Below are 17,879 nucleotides of genomic sequence, written 5' to 3' on the forward strand. Positions count from 1 at the left end.
AATGATAGATACATTTTAGATAGTATTATTTTTGCTAAGTCAAAGAGGTAAAAGAACAAGAGAGTACGGTGCCCATCTAGATGTCAATCAAAAAAAAAAGGAAAAGAATGGCTAGAGAGCAATAAGAAAAATGAGGACTAAACCAAAAAAGGAAGTCAGGAAACAGGAGAATGAATTATTTTATTTTAGAATATGAGAACCTATGACTCTCTCCCTCATAAAATTCTTACATTACCTATTTGAGTTATTGACAAATAAGACCAGGAGAAACTCTACCCTTTCCTCCCTAAACTCCATCTTAGACTTTGACCATGTTTTCCCAGCTTCTACTCACTCCTCCTCCTGCTTCTCTCCCATCAACCTTTACCCAAAGAAGGGTCCACTTCATTTCTGTTTGTGACATTAATGATTAAGCTACAGTTATTCTTTCAGGAAGTACTGCACTTTCTGACCTAGTTTGGTTAATGACTCTGGATACAAAACAGATGAACAGTCAAAACTTACTAGTCAAATTAACCACTAGAGGCACAGATGCTTTTAAGATCTAATTATATCACCGGCTCCCCCTGCTCTGGCCTTGTACCTCTGGAATAGCATTTGATCTCTCAGAGCAGATGGAATAGCACCGGTAGGCAAGGCACCAATTCATTTGTGCTTATAGGTGCCCTAAATACAGACTTTAGAGTACTGGCATTGGTTCTCTGATACTCGTTTGTTTAGGTGAAATTCTTCTTTTGATTATGGCAATACCATGCTAGCATTTATAAAATCGAATAGTATCAGAGATGGAAGGAATCTTAATCTTGTCCTACATAAACTAAACTTCCCTGATGCTAAAAATCACTTAGGGATATATATATTTACATATATATTTATATTTGTATATATACTTATAACTACAAATTTTCACAGCAATTCACACACACACCACACACAATTTACAGGCCTTTGCTTTGAAAAGTCTTATTGAATAGATCTAAGTAGGTATCTAAGAACTTGTATTTTTAATAAGCATCTCTGGTAATTCTTATAATAGGGATTTGGTGAACACTGGTTTGAAATCCTTTTCCTAGTCTAGCCTGAAGAATATTACAGAAGAGCCTCCCAGCCTCCAAGACCTATTCTAGAGCCTTTTCTATCTTATCAAGATGCCTCTTGTACACCATCATTTTTGCTAAGCTGAAATCAGATAGAAGGATAAAAGGGAAAAGATCAAAGAGAAAAGCAATTCCTGAATAGAAATGAGTACAAACTCTTGAAAGATAAAAAAAAATAATAGAGTGAAAGAATCTAAAATATCAGTGATAAGAGTAAAAAATATTTGTGACCTCAATGATTATGACAGAAGAGAGTGATATTTTACAATCATGTACAAAAAGGAGGCTGAAAATGACAGATACTAATATAGTCAGAGAAGAGGCAAATATGAAATTAAAAGAGAACATGTGTTTAGCAAGGTGTATGAATACAAAATCATCACATAGAAATAAATTGTATTTAAATATCAGCAAAAACAAATAGAAAAGGGAATTTAAAACATTATACCAGCTCTAAAAGCATAAAAAATACCTAGGAATAAATCTATTGAAAGATGTCTAAGACATCAACACTAACCACTCTTAAAACATTATTGAAAGAAATTAAAGATCTAAATAAATGGAGAGACATACCATGCTCATGATTTGGAAGCCTCAGCAAAAATGTCAGTAATCCCCCAATCAATCTATAATTGCAACACAAAATCCAACAGGTTTTGTGAGTGTAGAAAATGACAAGTTGATTTTTAAAATTCATATAGAGATACAAAAAGCGAAGAATAGCAAAGGCAATCTTGAAGAACAATAGTGGAGGATTTGCACTAACCAGTAGGAGACCTATTATAAAGCTATAGTAATTATAACAGAGTGGAACAGACACAAAGATAGATAAGGCAACCAATGCAACAGAACAGAGTGCAGAAAAAGACCCACACATATACTGAGGCATCAGTTATGACAAACGTGACACTGCAGTGCAGTGGGGGAAATGACGGTGTTTTTAACTAAAAAAACACCATCTAGGGCTTCCCTGGTGGCGCAGTGGTTGAGAGTTCGCCTGCCCATGCAGGGGACACGGGTTCGTGCCCCGGTCCGGGAAGATCCCACATGCCGCGGAGCGGCTGGGCCCGTGAGCCATGGCCGCTGAGCCTGCGCGTCTGGAGCCTGTGCTCCGCAACCGGAGAGGCCACAACAGTGAGAGGCCCGTGTACCGCAAGAAAACAAACAAACAAAAAAACAAAATAAAAAAAAAAACACACCATCTAGATACTCATATGGAAAAAAATATGTTTACCCATGTTTTTATGCATGGTGTAAATATATCTTACACCATGCATAAAAACCAATTCAATACAGATTACAGATCTGTCAAAGTTTAAAAAATTAAAGCTTTTAGAGGAAAACGTAAGAGAGCATCTTTATGGCTGTGGATAAGCCAAGATTTCTTAAATAAGACATAAAATATGGTAACCATAAAAGAAAAAGAATTGATATATGGTACAGTATTAAAATCAATAACTTTTTTGGGCTTCCCTCGTGGCACAGTGGTTGACAGTCTGCCTGCCGATGCAGGGGATATGGGTTCGTGCCCCGGTCCGGGAAGATCCCACATGCCGCAGAGCGGCTGGGCCCGTGAGCCATGGCCGCTGAGCCTGTGCATCCGGAGCCTGTGCTCCGCAACGGGAGAGGCCACAACAGTGAGAGGCCCGCGTACCGCAAAAAAAAAAAAAAAAAAAAAAAATCAATAACCTTTTTGTTCACCAAAAGATACCATTAAGAGTAAAAAGACAACTCACAAAGTGGGAGAAAATACTCATATTACATATATTGTCAAAGGATTTGTGTCCAGAGTATATAAATCACTTCAAAAATCAATAAAAAAAGGTTCACATTCAGATTTTTTAAGTCTTTTGCAATTATAAATAATACTGTAATAATAACCTTGCAATAAGTCAAATGTATCTGTAGAATGAATTTCTAGAAGTGAGATTGCTGTGACAAAAATGTTTTTATAATTTTCAAAACTGAAGATTCATTCCCTTTTTTCTATTGAGTTGTTTGTCCCCTTCTTGTAAGTTTGTAAGATCTACCTTTATATCATTTATGTTACAGCTGTGCCACCCTCTATGTTGCAAATATTTTTTCTACTGATTTTGTTTGTGGACTTTTAAAATTAAACGTAACTTAAAAGGCACAAATCTTAAATATAAAACTCCACTATTTTTTACATATGTGTAACTCACACAACCACAACCCAGGTAATATTATATATATTTGTAATAAATATTTATTTATAATAAATATTGGGTTAGCCAAAAAGTTCGTTCAGGTTTTTCCATACCATCTTACAGAAAAACCCAAATGAATTTTTTAGCCAACCCAATATAATAATATATATTATATATTATACTACTCCTACGAATTGAGTTAGTCCCTTTGAAGAAGGTTTCAACCTTTTTAGAATATATTTTTATAATATTTTTCCCATTCTTGAGTTGGTAATTTTGATTCATCTCTTAATAAATCAGAAATTACTAAAGTAATTATTACATGAATGATATGTGAATGATACAATTCCTGAATTCTGACATGTCTAAGAATGCCTTCTTGCCAAACTGTAGATGATATTTGATGAATACATAATTCATAGGTCACACTTATACCTTGTGCTGATACAGCTTTACTAACTTTAGAGTTTTAGTGTAGTGTTATGGAATAGTTCAAAGCCCACTGATTTTTGTTCCTTTGTAGCCAACTTACTTTCACGCTTATATTATCATCAGTTAGTGGATAAATAAACTATGGTACATCCAAACAATGTAATAATATTATTCAGTGCTAAAAAGAAATGAACTATTAAGGCATGCAAAAGACATGGAGGAAACTTAAGTGCATATTACTAGGTGAAAGAAGCCAATCTGAAAAGGATGCATAATGTATGATTTCAATTATAAGATATTCTGGAAAAGGCAAAACTAAGCAGACAGTAAAAAGATCACTGATTACCAGGGGTTGGGGTGTGGAGGAATGAATTGGCAGAGCACAGGATTTTTAAGGCAGTGAAACTATCCTGTATGATACTACAGTGGTGGATAAATGTCATCGTACATTTGTTAACACCCATATAACGTACAACACAAAGAGTGAACTCTAATGTAAACTATGGACTTTGGGTGATGGTGTGTGAATGTAGGTTCATCAATTATACAAAAAAAAAAAGGTACCACTCTGGGGCAGGATGTTCATACTTGGGGAGGTTGCGCATGTGTGGGAACAGGGAGTATATGAGAATTCTCTGTACTTTCTGCTCAATTTTGCTGTGAAACTAAAACTGCTCTTAAAAATAAAGTTTATTAATTAAAAAAAAAAGAACTTGCTGCTGGTTAGTGACTCTCAACTATAATATTTATCATTTCCCCCCAATTCAAAAATGTTATAGGTATAAATATTATTTATCTCATTAACATAAATGCTTATTTTTACTCTCAAAAGCAAAATAAGAAAATGATTAAAAAGTATCAAAGAGATAAGAGAACATGATAAAATGTGTGAGAGATAAGAGGACAATTGTTTCATTAAAACAATTACTTAGCTTCACCTTTACCCTAAACTTTAGCTTAATTTTCAACCAAAATTTAAGGAATATCAGATAGAAAGGCTCAGAGATGTAATTAAAACCAGGACATTTATTATAAATCAACAGTTTTGCCATTCACAATTGAAAACAGCAGTGTGGTAAAACAGAACACTGAACCTGAACTTCAGAACACCTGATCTGCCACTTGTTAACAATATGTGGGCAAGTAACCTAACCCCTGAAGTTTGTTTTCTCATCTGTAAAACTTCCTAGGAGTTTTGTTAAGATTAAATGAAAATACATGAAAATGCCGGTACCCATAAAAGGTAAAAAATGTAACATCAACTGAAAATTCTGAATCAGATTAAATTTCTCTTATCATCAAAGTTAAGATACATTTTCCTCAGCCTTAGGAATTTTTATTCCTAATATAAAATAAATTATCACATGTCTTATAAACTTTATACTTATAGCTGAATATTTCTTCAGTCATCACTGTCACTTCCTGATTCACTCAGCTGCAAATCATTTCCTAAAATAAAAAAAGGAAAACTGTAGTAATTGAATATTTAATATTTAATATTTTTGGATAACATAGATGTTTTACAAAATATAACCCCAAGGTGATCCTGTTTAGCCAACATTATGTCTTTAAATTATAGGATAAGCAATCTGATTATTAGTCACATCAGTAGCAACTCAAAGAATTAATATTACCTGTAAAGAAAAAATAAACCACCAATCTTCAGCATAGTTTTAGTATCACTTGGCATCTACTGATATTTTAATCTTCTTTCACATACCAACATCACCCTTCTTTTATACCACTGATTTAATTACATCAGGAAATGAGGAGAAAATGTGGTTCAGAAGATCAGATTATTCTGAAGAGTAAAAAACGTATAATTTTTTACTACAAACTCAGTCAAAGTCATTAAATAGTGTATGTTAAGAGTACCTCATCATTGATTCTTTTGTAATTCATCCATGTTCTTACAGTCACGGAACTTACATTCCAGTGGGGGAGACAGACAATAAACAAATATATAATGTAATATTTATCCTAAGTAGGGATAAATATTACACTATTTAGATGGGTCTGGGGAGAGTGGTGAGAGATGCTATTTTAAATAGGGTAGTTAGGAATGCCTCCTCAAGGTGGGACATTAGAACAGAGATCCAAATGTAGAGAGAGAGTAATGAAAATACAGAGGTGGGGGAAAATGTCCAGGCTCAGGTAAAAGCAAATACAAATGCCCCAAGGCAGAAGCATGCTTCTTGTGTTCTCTGACAGCAAGAACACCCCTGTGGCTGGAGTGGAATGAATGAGGAAGAGAATGTAGGGAAATAGGTCAGAAAGATATCCAGAAGACCATGGTGTATAGATCATGGAAAAAACTTTAGATTTTGTTTGAAATGTAATGGGAATTCAATTCACTGGAAAATTTTAAACAGGCAACTGACTTGAACACTATTGTATATCAGTGAATAGACTATAATGGTGTGGAGGAAACATGGAATCAGGGAAAACAGTTATGAGTCTGTGCAGTTTCTCATGTAAGATATAATATCAGCTTTAAGAAAGACAAATACTGTATGACTTCACTTATATGTGGAATCTAAAAAACAAAACAAATGAACATATAAAAAGGAACAGAGTGACAAATACAGGGAACAAACAGGTGTCATAGGGGAGGTGGGTAGGGTGAGGAGAGAAATAGGTGAGGTACAAACTTTCAGTTATAAAATAGTGATAAGTATGAAATGTACATTGTGGGGAGTATAGTCAGTAACTATGTAGTACCTTTGTATGGTGACAGATGGCAACTAGACTATGGTAATTGCTTTGAAATGTACAGAAATATCAAATCACTATGCTGTGTACCAAGAACTAACATAGTGTTGTAGGTCAATTATACTTCAAAAACAAACAAACTCAGAGAAAAAGATCAGATCTGTGGCTACCATGAGTGGGGGGTTGTGGGGAGGGGAAATTAGATAAAAGGCAGTCAAAAGGTACAAACTTCCAGCTATAAGATAAATACTAGGGATGTAATGTATAACATGATAAAAATAATTAACACTGCTGTATGTTATATATGGAAGTTGTTAAGAGAGTAAATCCTAAGAGTTCTTGTTTCAGGGAAAAATTTTTTTCCTATTTCTTTAATGTTTTATGTATATGAGATGATGGACAGTCGCTAAATCTATAGTGGTAATCATTTCAGGATGTATGTAGTTAAACAGTTGTACACTTTAAGATTACACAGTGCTGTATGTTAATTATATCTCAATAAAACTGGGGAAAAAAGAAGTAATACTGGCTTAGACTCAGGTGGTTCAGGTGAAGGTGGTGCTAAGTGGTCAGATTTATAACTTGCTTTGAAGATGGAGCTTACAGGACTATCAAGAGTACTGGACTTAGTACATGAGAGAAAGAGAAAAGTGAAGGATGACCCCCAAGATTTCTGGTCTAAACAACTGGATAAATGGTGGTATCATTTACTGAGATGAGAAAAACCAGAGGAACAAGATTGTGTAAAAAAAAATCACAAGTTCAATTTTTAACAAGGTACATTTGAAATACCTAGTAAATATTCAAGTATATATGGTATAGGCAATTGGATATACAAGTCTGAAGCTCAGGGTAGAGGCTACAGCTGCAAAAGATTTGGGAGTCATTGATTACAGGGGGTTTATTTGAAGCTATAGGATTGGATAAATCTTTTGGGTGGTAAATTACAATGGTTAACAAACTCTTGTATTTTTAAACTACTCCACAATCAACAAAAGCTGGCGTATTTTGAAGTTAATATCCAATTTAAGATGAGTACTTTTTAGGCCATATATAAACTGTTGTAAGATACCTCAGTCCACTGCATGAACTCCAGAACTAATTACATCACTTGATAAAGAAACCTGCTAAAGCTTCATTTGTGCATCTGGTTCACATGACCATTTTCTTATTTTCAAGGCTTAAGTTTCTACTTATTATGGCATAAGAATGTTTATCCTGATGTGATGCCTATAAAATGAGTTTCTCAAGTGACACAAACCCAAATGTCCTGAGTTCCGTTTTTCTTAATAGACTTCATACTACGGAGGTTATAAGCACAGCATTACCATGCTGTTGGCTGAAATGTTGTTTTGAAGATATGAGATTAGCCTTTGAATATGAGATGCTTAGTAAAGGAAATATGTTTTCAATCAAAATGGTAATTATGACTTGGAAAAAAGAGTATACCCATAGCAAATGCATTCAGATACCTAAACCAATGTTTCTCAATGAGAGCAATACTGCCCTCTAGGAGATGTTACAGAAATGTACGTGAGGGGTCTCTTGTCCCAGTGATTTGAAGATTGCTAGTGGCCATTTAGTGAACAGGGAACTTAGGAAGCTTAAATGTCTTGTAATGCAAGGACCAATCATGAACAATAAAGAACCCTTCTACATTCTGTAAAACTTTTGAAAGTCCAGTGGGATACTCATGTACTTGAGAGGTCTGTTTATAATTTTAAGGCCAGAACTAATTGTATTTTTATAAACTAAAAGTATCCTTTTGCATAGACATAAAATTCTCTGAAATTTACAAGGATGCAACTATCATGTAAACTGAAAGACTTTACTTTTCTTCTAAGACCTTTACAAAGATTGTTTAAAATTGTTTCTGAAAACACAGTGATATCTATGTTGCTCATTGGCTTTGGGTCAGCAATACAGCACCTCAAAACTTATCTGTGTACACAATTCTATGAATATGTATGTATATACCTTTCCAGTCCTTATTTTAACAAGATAAATAAAAAGAAAAAATATTGACATATGAGTTGAATATTGCCTTGCTTCCCTTAATTCCAAATATATTCATTAAAATTAAGTGCAAACATACGGCACTTTGTTATGTTGTCTCACCAGGCCTGAACATTTACAAAATAGAATATCTATTACTTTACCATAAACTATTTTTATTTTGTCTTAATATTACATTAATTATTTTCAAAGATATATGTGCCTAGATGATACTAAGCTATGAAATTCATTTCAGAATAGTAAAGGGGACTTAAATATATGTTATAAAAGAGGGTGTTGAGTCTGCTAAGGTTGAAAATGGGATGACTGCAGTTAACAATAAAAAAGGGTTTATTTCCTCTAAGGAAACTTAAAGTTTGGATAAAATATATCAAGCAAAGAAATTCACTATTTTTTTGAAAGAAATTCCAAGTGGTTACTACTTGTATAACAAGATTGCTGCTGATTTTTCCATACCATTGTTGCATCCAAAATATTTCTAAATTCTTTTACTACTTCTATAGTTTGTGGATTCCTTTGGATTTTCTATGTAGACAATTACATTGTCTACAAATAAGGATCATTTTATTTCCTGTTTCCGATTCTTATTTTCATTTCTTTTACTTGTTTAACCACATTTTCTAGAACCTTCAGTACAATGTTGAATAGAAATCATGATATTAGTCCTCCTTGTCTTCTTCCTGACTTTAACGGAAATGCTTCTGGAGTCTCTATTAGTATAATGTTGGCAGTAGTTTTGTTCTTCGTGATTAACTTTTATAACGTTAAGGAAATTCCCTTATATTCAATCTTCAGTAAAAGTTTTAAAATTAATAAATACTGACTGTTGTCAAATTCAAATTTGTTGAAATGATCATATGGCTTTATTCCTATAATCTGTTAATGTGGTAAATTATATTGATATAATTCCAGATATTGAACATTTCCTACACTTCTGTGATGAGCTTTACTTGGTCATGATTTAGCTTGCTTGTTTTAAGTACCGTGGTTATTCAATTTGCTAATATCTTATTTGGTAATTTTACATCCATGTTCTTAAGTGAAGTTGGTCTATAATGCTTTTTGTCTTGTTCCTGTTCAGTTTTGATATTGAGATTACCCTAGAATTATAAACGAATTGGGTTGCTTCCCCTACTCTTCTATTCTCTGAAACAGTTTGTAGAAGATAAGAATTGTTTGTTCCTTGAAGATCTGCTAAAATTCATCTGTAAAATTATCTTCAATTTTCTAGCATCTTGGAGATATGGAGATAGGATGAAGGAGGAAGAGACGTTAATTGTTAATGGTTTCTTCAGACTTTCTACTTCTTTTTGAGTCAGATTTGGTAAATTATACTTTTTTCCTAGAAAATCATCCATTTTTATGCCAAATATACTGGGATAAAATATTTGTAAAGTTTTCATAATGAAAAAAATAAAAACATACTATAATTTTAACCACTTTTTCATTCCTAATACTGTGTTTTACTCTTTTTTTCTTCATCAGCCCTAGTTACAGGTTGGTCTTCTTATAAGTTTTCAAAGAAATAACTTTTAGTCTTGTTGATCCTCTAATGTTTCTTTGCTATCTATTGTACTAATGTCAATTCTAATCTATAATACTTTCTTTCCCTGTTTTAAGGTCTTATTGTTCCTCTAGTTCCTAAAGGTGAAACTTTCACGCATTTATTTTCAATTTTTTTTAAAAAAGAACATTTTGAGGCTACAAATGTCCCTCTATCATTTTGGTTGCACCCCAAAACTGTTGAGATATTTCTGATATTGCTTAATTATAAATATTTTATTATTTCATTGTAATTTCCTTTTGTGTGTGTGTGTGTGTGGTACGCGGGCCTCTCACTGTTGTGGCCTCTCCCGTCATGGAGCACAGGCTCCGGACACGCAGGCTCAGCGGCCATGGCTCACGGGCCCAGCCACTCCGCGGCATGTGGGATCTTCCCGGACCGGGGCACGAACCCGTGTCCCCTGCATTGGCAGGCGGACTCTCAACCACTGCGCCACCAGGGAAGCTCTGTAATTTCCTTTTAACATGTAAGTCACTAGGTATGTGCTCCAAAGTTTCTAAGCATGTATTTTAAACTATTTTTGTTATTTATTTATATTCTCATTGTTTTATAGCCATGTGATATGATCAATAAAATATGAATTCTTTTAAATGTGTTATTTCATTTGTCCTAGTAGAAAGTAATTTCCATAAATGGTTTATATTATTAAAAGAATGCCTGCTTCTCATTTTTAGATTGTAAGATTCTACGTATTTACTGTTAGAATGGGCATGTTCAGCCTCCCAAGGCAATAGAAATAAAAACAAAAACAAATTGGAGCGGGGCTTCCCTGGTGGTGCAGTGGTTGAGAGTCCGCCTGCCGATGCAGGGGACACGGGTTAGTGCCCCGGTCCGGGAAGATCCCACATGCCGCAGAGCAGCTGGGCCCGTAAGCCATGGCCACTGAGCCTGCGCGTCCGGAGCCTGTGCTCCACGACGGGAGAGGCCACAACAGTGAGAGGCCCGCGTACTGCAAAAAAAAAAAAAAAAAAAAAAATTGCTGGAGAGGGTATGGAGAAAAGGGAACCCTTCTTCACTGTTGGTGGGAATGTAAGTTGGTATAGCTACTGTGGAAAACAGTATGGAAGTTCCTCAGAAAACTAAAAATATAATTACCATATGATCCAGCAATCCCACTCCTGGGCATATGCCCAGACAAAACTATAATTCAAAAAGATGCATGCACCCTTATGTTCATAGCAGCACTATTCACAATAGCCAAGACATGGAAACAACCTAAATGCCCATCTACAGATGAATGGATAAAGAAGATGTGGTACATATATACATATATACAATGGAATACTACTCAGCCATAGAAAAGAACGAAATAAGGCCATTTGCAGCAACATGGAAGCAACTAGAGATTATCATACTAAGTGAAGTAAGTCAGAAAGAGAAAGACAAATACCATATGATATCACTTACATGTGGAATCTAAAAGATGACACAAATGAACCTATCTATGAAACAGAAACAGAATCAGGTACAGAGAATATACTGGTGGCTGCCAAGGGGGAGGGTGGTAGAAGAGGGTTGGATTGGGAGTTTGGGATTAGCAGATAGAAACTGGTATATATAGAATGGGTAACCAACAAGGTCCTACTGTATGGCACAGGGAACTATATTCAATATCCTGTGATAATGGAAAAGAATATGAAAAAGAATGTATATAAATATAAATAAATATATATATATATAACTGAGTCACTTTGCTGTATAGCAGTAATTAACACATTGTAATTCAACTATACTGTAATAAAAATAAATTTTAAAAAAGGTATAAAAAAGAAAAAATAAATATGGACACAGACACACAGAGAAGGAAGACAGAGGCCAAGTTTGGAGCACTGTGTCTACAAGCCAAGGAACACCAAGGATTGCCAGCAACCACCAGAAGCTAGGAGAGTCACAAAACAGACTCTTTTTCAGATCCTGCGGAAGAAATCAACCCTGCTGACACTTTCATTTTAACTCCTGGACTCCAGAACTGTGAGAGAATACATTTCTGTTGTTTTAAATCACCTAGTTTGTGATATTTCTTAGCATCCCGAGAAAAATATCACAGTGTAGTTCCTTCCATTTGTTTGCACTCTTGCAAAAAATAAACTGCTTCCTATGACCAATTTTAATTTACATAAATGACACTGTGCTGTGGACCAAAAAAAAAAAAAGATAGAATTTATTATATTTAAAAAAGGGCATGTTAATTGTGTTGTTCAAAGATTTTATACCCTTACTAAATTCTGTATCCTTGAGTACAGATACATTAAATCTACCATTACAATAGACTTGTCAATTTCCCCTACTTCTGTCAATTTTTTTTATATATACAAATACACATATGTAACTACATTTTTTAATATGTAGTTACATACATTATGAAGGTATATTATTATGGGCATACAAATTCATTACTGTTTATCCTCCTAGTATTTGTCATTATTTGGCCATTCAAGAAATCAAATGCTATAATTTCACCTCTCAAGTTATAAATAATAGCACTAAATACATAAATGACTGGAAGTTCAAAAGACCTTTCCTAGTCCCTAATTAACACATAGTTTTACACTATCATAACCATAACCACAGTTTTACTCTACCACCCATGCTTGGCTCCTCCCTTATTTACTTCTGTTTTTAAGTTAGAGCAAGTTGGTCTTTCCTAGATATTTACTTTACCATTAAAATTAATACAGTGAGATTAGTTTTAAATATACAGAAAGTCCCATTCTCCCCCAGAGAGTATCAACCTGCGTGCCTTTGTTAAAAAGAATTTACTGAGCATCTACTATGTATCAGGAACCGTGTCAGGTGCTAGTATTCAGTGATAAGCAAAATAAGCAAGATCACTGCTCTCCTGGAGCTTATACTTTAGAAGAGAACAAATGAAAGAAATATAAATTTATAAATGATAATTGATATAAAGAAGATACTGCTCTGAAGGTCTATAACAAGGGGGATTTGATCTTTTCAGAAAGGTCAAGAAAGGCTTTCTTGATAAAGTATATATAAAACTACCATCCAAAGGAGAAAAAGTTAACTACATGAAAAGAAAGAACTATTTCTAACTGAATGGACAGTATGGGTAGAGTCCCTGAGGTAGGCAAAAGTATTTGAGTATGGTGACAAAAAGAAGGAAAATGTTGCTAGAACAGAGAGGGCAAGACTCTTATGTTAAAATGTTTTGTCTCTATCCTAAAAGAAATTATAAGCTATTGTAAAGTTTAAAGTAGGAGAGACAAATAATACTTGAATTATGAAAAGATCAATATGGCCGCAATGTACTTAGTAGATCAAAAATGGGTTTGAGTAGATAAGTGGTGAACCAGTTAGGAAGTCATTGCATTATTAAAGCAAGAAATAATGGTAAGTTTAACTAGAGTGACAGTGGTGGAGATGCAGAAAAGTAGATGAATTTGAGATTAAGGAGGTAATATAAACAGGACTTGGTGAAGGTGAAGGATTGACTATACTGTAAAGAGGGAGAGAAACTCAACCCTAGAATACAATCACTTCTGGTTTGCATAATTAGATGACTCCTGCCTTTCACTAGGAAGAAACATAGTGAAAGATTATAAATTGGTTTTGGACAAGGTGAATTTGAAATGCCTTTTAATATGAGATGTGTTGGACTTATGTGTCTAGAGCTCAGAGGTATGGGTCAGAGATGCAAATTTACAAGTTATCTATATATAAGTATTGACTGCCACAGAAATATGGAGATTATCTGTGGAAAGAATATAGAATAAAACAAAAATAGGACCTAGAATTAAGCCTTGCAGAACCCCAGCTCTAATGACTAAGTAGAAGATTATAAACTAGCAAAGAAGAGTCAGAAAAGTATCTACAAAGGTAGGAGAAAAGCCAATAGGACGTTATGTTACAGAGTCAAAAGGAAATGAATAATTCAATAAGAAGGTAATGGTTGAGATGGCAGAGAGCAGAAGCAAGAAGAACTACAATTCTGCAGCCTGTGGAACGAAAACCACATTCACAGAAAGATAGACAAAATGAAAACGAAGAGGACTATGTACCAGATAAAGGAACAAGATAAAACCCCAGAAAAACAACTAAATGAAATGGAGATCGGCAACCTTCCAGAAAAAGAATTCAGAATAATGATACTGAAGATGATCCAGGACCTTGGAAAAAGAATGGAGGCAAAGATCAAGAAGATGCAAGAAATGTTTAACAAAGACCTAGAAGAATTAAAGAACAAGCACCTAGAAAAATTAAAGAACAAATAAACAGAGATGAACAATACTATAACTGAAATGAAAAATCCACTAGAAGGAATCAATAGCAGAATAACTGAGGCAGAAGAATGGATAGGTGACCTGGAAGACAAAATGGTGGAATTCACAGCTGTGGAACAAAATAAAGAAAAAAGAATGAAAAGAAATGAAGACAGCCTAAGAGACTTCTGGGACAACATTAAATGCAACAACATTCACATTATAGGGGTCCCAGAAGGAGATAAGAGAGAGAAGGAACTCGAGAAAATATCTGAAGAGATTATAGTTGAAAAATTCCCTAACATGGGAAAGGAAATAGCAACCCAAGTCCAGGAAGTGCAGAGAGTCCCAGGCAGGATAAATCCAAGGAGAAACACACCGAGACAGAGTAATAAAAATGACAAAAATTAAAGACAAAGAAAAATTATTGAAAACAACAAGGAAAAAACTACAATAACATACAAGGGAACTCCCATAAGGTTAACAAGTGACTTCTCAGAAACTCTACTAGCAGAGTAGAAGAAACTCTACTAGCTAGAAGGGAGTGGCATGATATATTTAAAGTGATGAAAGGAAAGAACCTACAACCAAGATTACTTTACCAGGCAAGGATCTCATTCAGATTCAACACAGAAATCAAAAGGTTTACAGACAAGCAAACACTAACAGAATTCAGCACCACCAAATCAGCTCTACAACAAATGCTAAAGGAACTTTTCTAAGTGGGAAACACAAGAAAAGGATGTACAAAAACAAGCCCATAACCATGAAGAAAATGGTAATAGGAACATACATATCGATAATTACCTTAAACGTGAATGGATTAAATGCTCCAACCAAAAGACACAGGCTTGCTGAATGGATACGAAAACAAGACCTGTATATATACCGTCTACAAGAGACACACTTCAGACCTAGGGACACATACAGACTGAAAGTGAGGGAATGGAAAAAGATATTCCATGCAAAGGGAAATCAAAAGAAAGGTGTAGTAGCAATACTCATATCAGATAAAATAGACTTTAAAATAAACAATGTTACAAGAGACAAGGAAGGACACTACATAATGATCAAGGGATTAATCCAAGAAGAAGATATAACAATTATAAATATATATACACCCAACATAGGAGCACCTCAATACATATGGCAACTGCTAACGGCTATAAAAGAGGAAATCGACAATAACACAATAATAGTGGGGACTTTAACACCTCACTTACACCAATGGATAGATCCTCCAGACAGAAAATTAATAAGGAAACACAAGCTTTATGACACAATAGACCAGATAGATTTAATTGATATTTATAGGACATTCCATCCAAAACCAGCAGATTACACTTTCTTCTCAAGTGCACATGGAACATTCTCCAGGACAGATCACATCTTGGGTCAAAAGTCAAGCCTCAGTAAATTTAAGAAAATTGAAATCATAACAAAGCATCTTTTCTGACCACAATGCTATGAGATTAGAAATCAATCACAGGGGAAAAAAAGTAAAAAACACAAACTCATGGAGGCTAAACAATACGTTACTAAATAACCAACAGATCACTGAAGAAATCAAAGAGGAGGGCTTCCCTGGTGGCGCAATGGTTGAGAGTCCGCCTGCCGATGAGGGGGACGCGGGTTCGTGCCCCGGTACTGGAGGATCCCGCATGCCGTGGGGCGGCTGGGCCAGTGGGCCATGGCCACTGGGCCTGCGCCTCCAGAGCCTGTGCTCCGTGGCGGAGGAGGCCACAGCAGTGAAAGGCCTGCATCCCGCAAAAAAAAAAAAAAAAATCAAAGAGGAAATCAAAACATATCTAGAGACAAATAACAACGAAAACACGATGATCCAAAACCTATGGGATGCAGCAAAAGCAGTTCTAAGAGGGAAGTTTATAGCAATACAATCCTACCTCAAGAAACAAGAAAAACCTCAAATAAACAAGCTAACTTTACACTTAAAGGAACTAGAGAAAGAAGAACAAACAAAACCCAAAGTTAGTAGAAGGAAAGAAATCATAAAGATCAGAGCAGAAATAAATGAAATAGAAACAAAGAAAACAATAGCAAAGATCAATGAAACTAAAAGCTGGTTTTTGAAAAGATAAACAAAACTGATAAACCTTTAGCCAGACTCATCAAGAAAAAGAGGGAGAGGACTCAAATCAATATAATTAGAAATGAAAAAGGAGAAGTTACAATGGACACCACAGAAATACAAAGCATCATAAGAGACTACTACAAGCAACTCTATGCCAATAAAATGGACAACTTGGAAGAAATGAACAAATTCCTAGAAAGGTATAACCTTCCTAGACTGAACTAGGAAGAAACGGAAACTATGAACAGACCAATCACAAGTAATGAAATTGAAACTGTGATTAAAAATCTTCCAACAGACGAAATCCAGGACCAGATGGCTTCACAGGTGAATTCTATCAAACATTTAGAGAAGAGCTAACACCCATCCTTCTCAAACTTCCAAAAAAATTGCAGAGGAAGGAACACTCCCAAATTCATTCTACGAGGCCACCATCACCCTGACACCAAAAACAGGCAAAGATACTACAAAAAAAGAAAATTACAGACCAATATCACTGATGAATATAGACGCAATAATCCTCAACAAAATACTAGCAAACAGAATCCAACAACACATTAAAAGGATCATACACCATGATCAAGTGTGGTTTATCCCAGGGATGCAAGGATTCTTCAATATATGCAAATCAATCAATGTGATACACCATATTAACAAATTGAATAATAAAAACCATATGATCATCTCAGTAGATGCAGAAAAAGCTTCTCACAAAATTCAACACCCATTTATGATAAAAACTCTCCAGAAAGTGGGCATAGAGGGAAGGTACCTCAACATAATAAAGGCCACAGACAACAAACCCACAGCAAACATCATTCTCAATGGTGAAAAAACTGAAAGCATTTCCTCTCAGATCAGGAACAAGACAAGGATGTTCACTCTCACCACTATTATTCAACATAGTTTTGGAAGTCCTACCCACTGCAATCAGAGAAGAAAAAGAAATAAAAGGAACACAAATTGGAAAAGAAGAAGTAAAACTGTCACTGTTTGCAGATGACATGATACTATACATAGAGAATCTTAAAGATGCCACCAGAAAACTACTAGAACTAATCAATGAATTTGGTAAAGTTGCAGGATACAAAATTAATGCACAGAAATCTCTGGCATTCCTATACACTAATGATGAAAAATCTGAAAGAGAAATTAAGGAAACACTCTCATTTACCACTGCATCAAAAAGAATAAAATACCTAGGAATAAACCTACCTAAGGGGGTAAAAGACCTGTACGCAGAAAACTATAAGACACTGATGAAAGCAATCAAAGATGACACAAGCAGATGGAGAGATATACCATATTCTTGGATTAGAAGAATCAATATTATGAAAATGACTATACTACCCAAAGCAATCTACAGATTCAGTGCAATCCCTATCAAATTACCATTGGCATTCTTTACAGAACTGGAACAAAAAATCTTAAAATATGTATGGAGACACAAAAGACCCCGAATAGCCAAAGCAGTCTTGAGGGAAAAAAACAGAGCTGGAGGAATCAGACTCCCTGCCTTCAGACTATACTACAAAGCTACAGTAATCAAGACAATATGGTACTGGCACAAAAACAGGAATA

General features: G+C 34.9%; 1 protein-coding gene across 1 annotated transcript in view; it reads right to left on the minus strand.

Annotated features, from left to right (window-relative positions):
* Positions 1-5,060: 5,060 nt before the first annotated feature.
* The window catches only part of EAF2 (ELL associated factor 2), a 50,160-nt gene continuing 37,341 nt past the window's right edge, over positions 5,061-17,879 (minus strand). Inside the window, exon 6 of the mRNA XM_082654797.1 lies at positions 5,061-5,146. Coding sequence (XP_082510923.1) covers positions 5,100-5,146 — 47 coding nt within the window. The 3' untranslated portion in view covers positions 5,061-5,099. The remainder of the gene's footprint in view (positions 5,147-17,879) is intronic.

Source organism: Grampus griseus, assembly GCF_964374135.1.
Source record: "Grampus griseus genome assembly, chromosome: 5".
Classification (NCBI taxonomy): domain Eukaryota; kingdom Metazoa; phylum Chordata; class Mammalia; order Artiodactyla; family Delphinidae; genus Grampus; species Grampus griseus.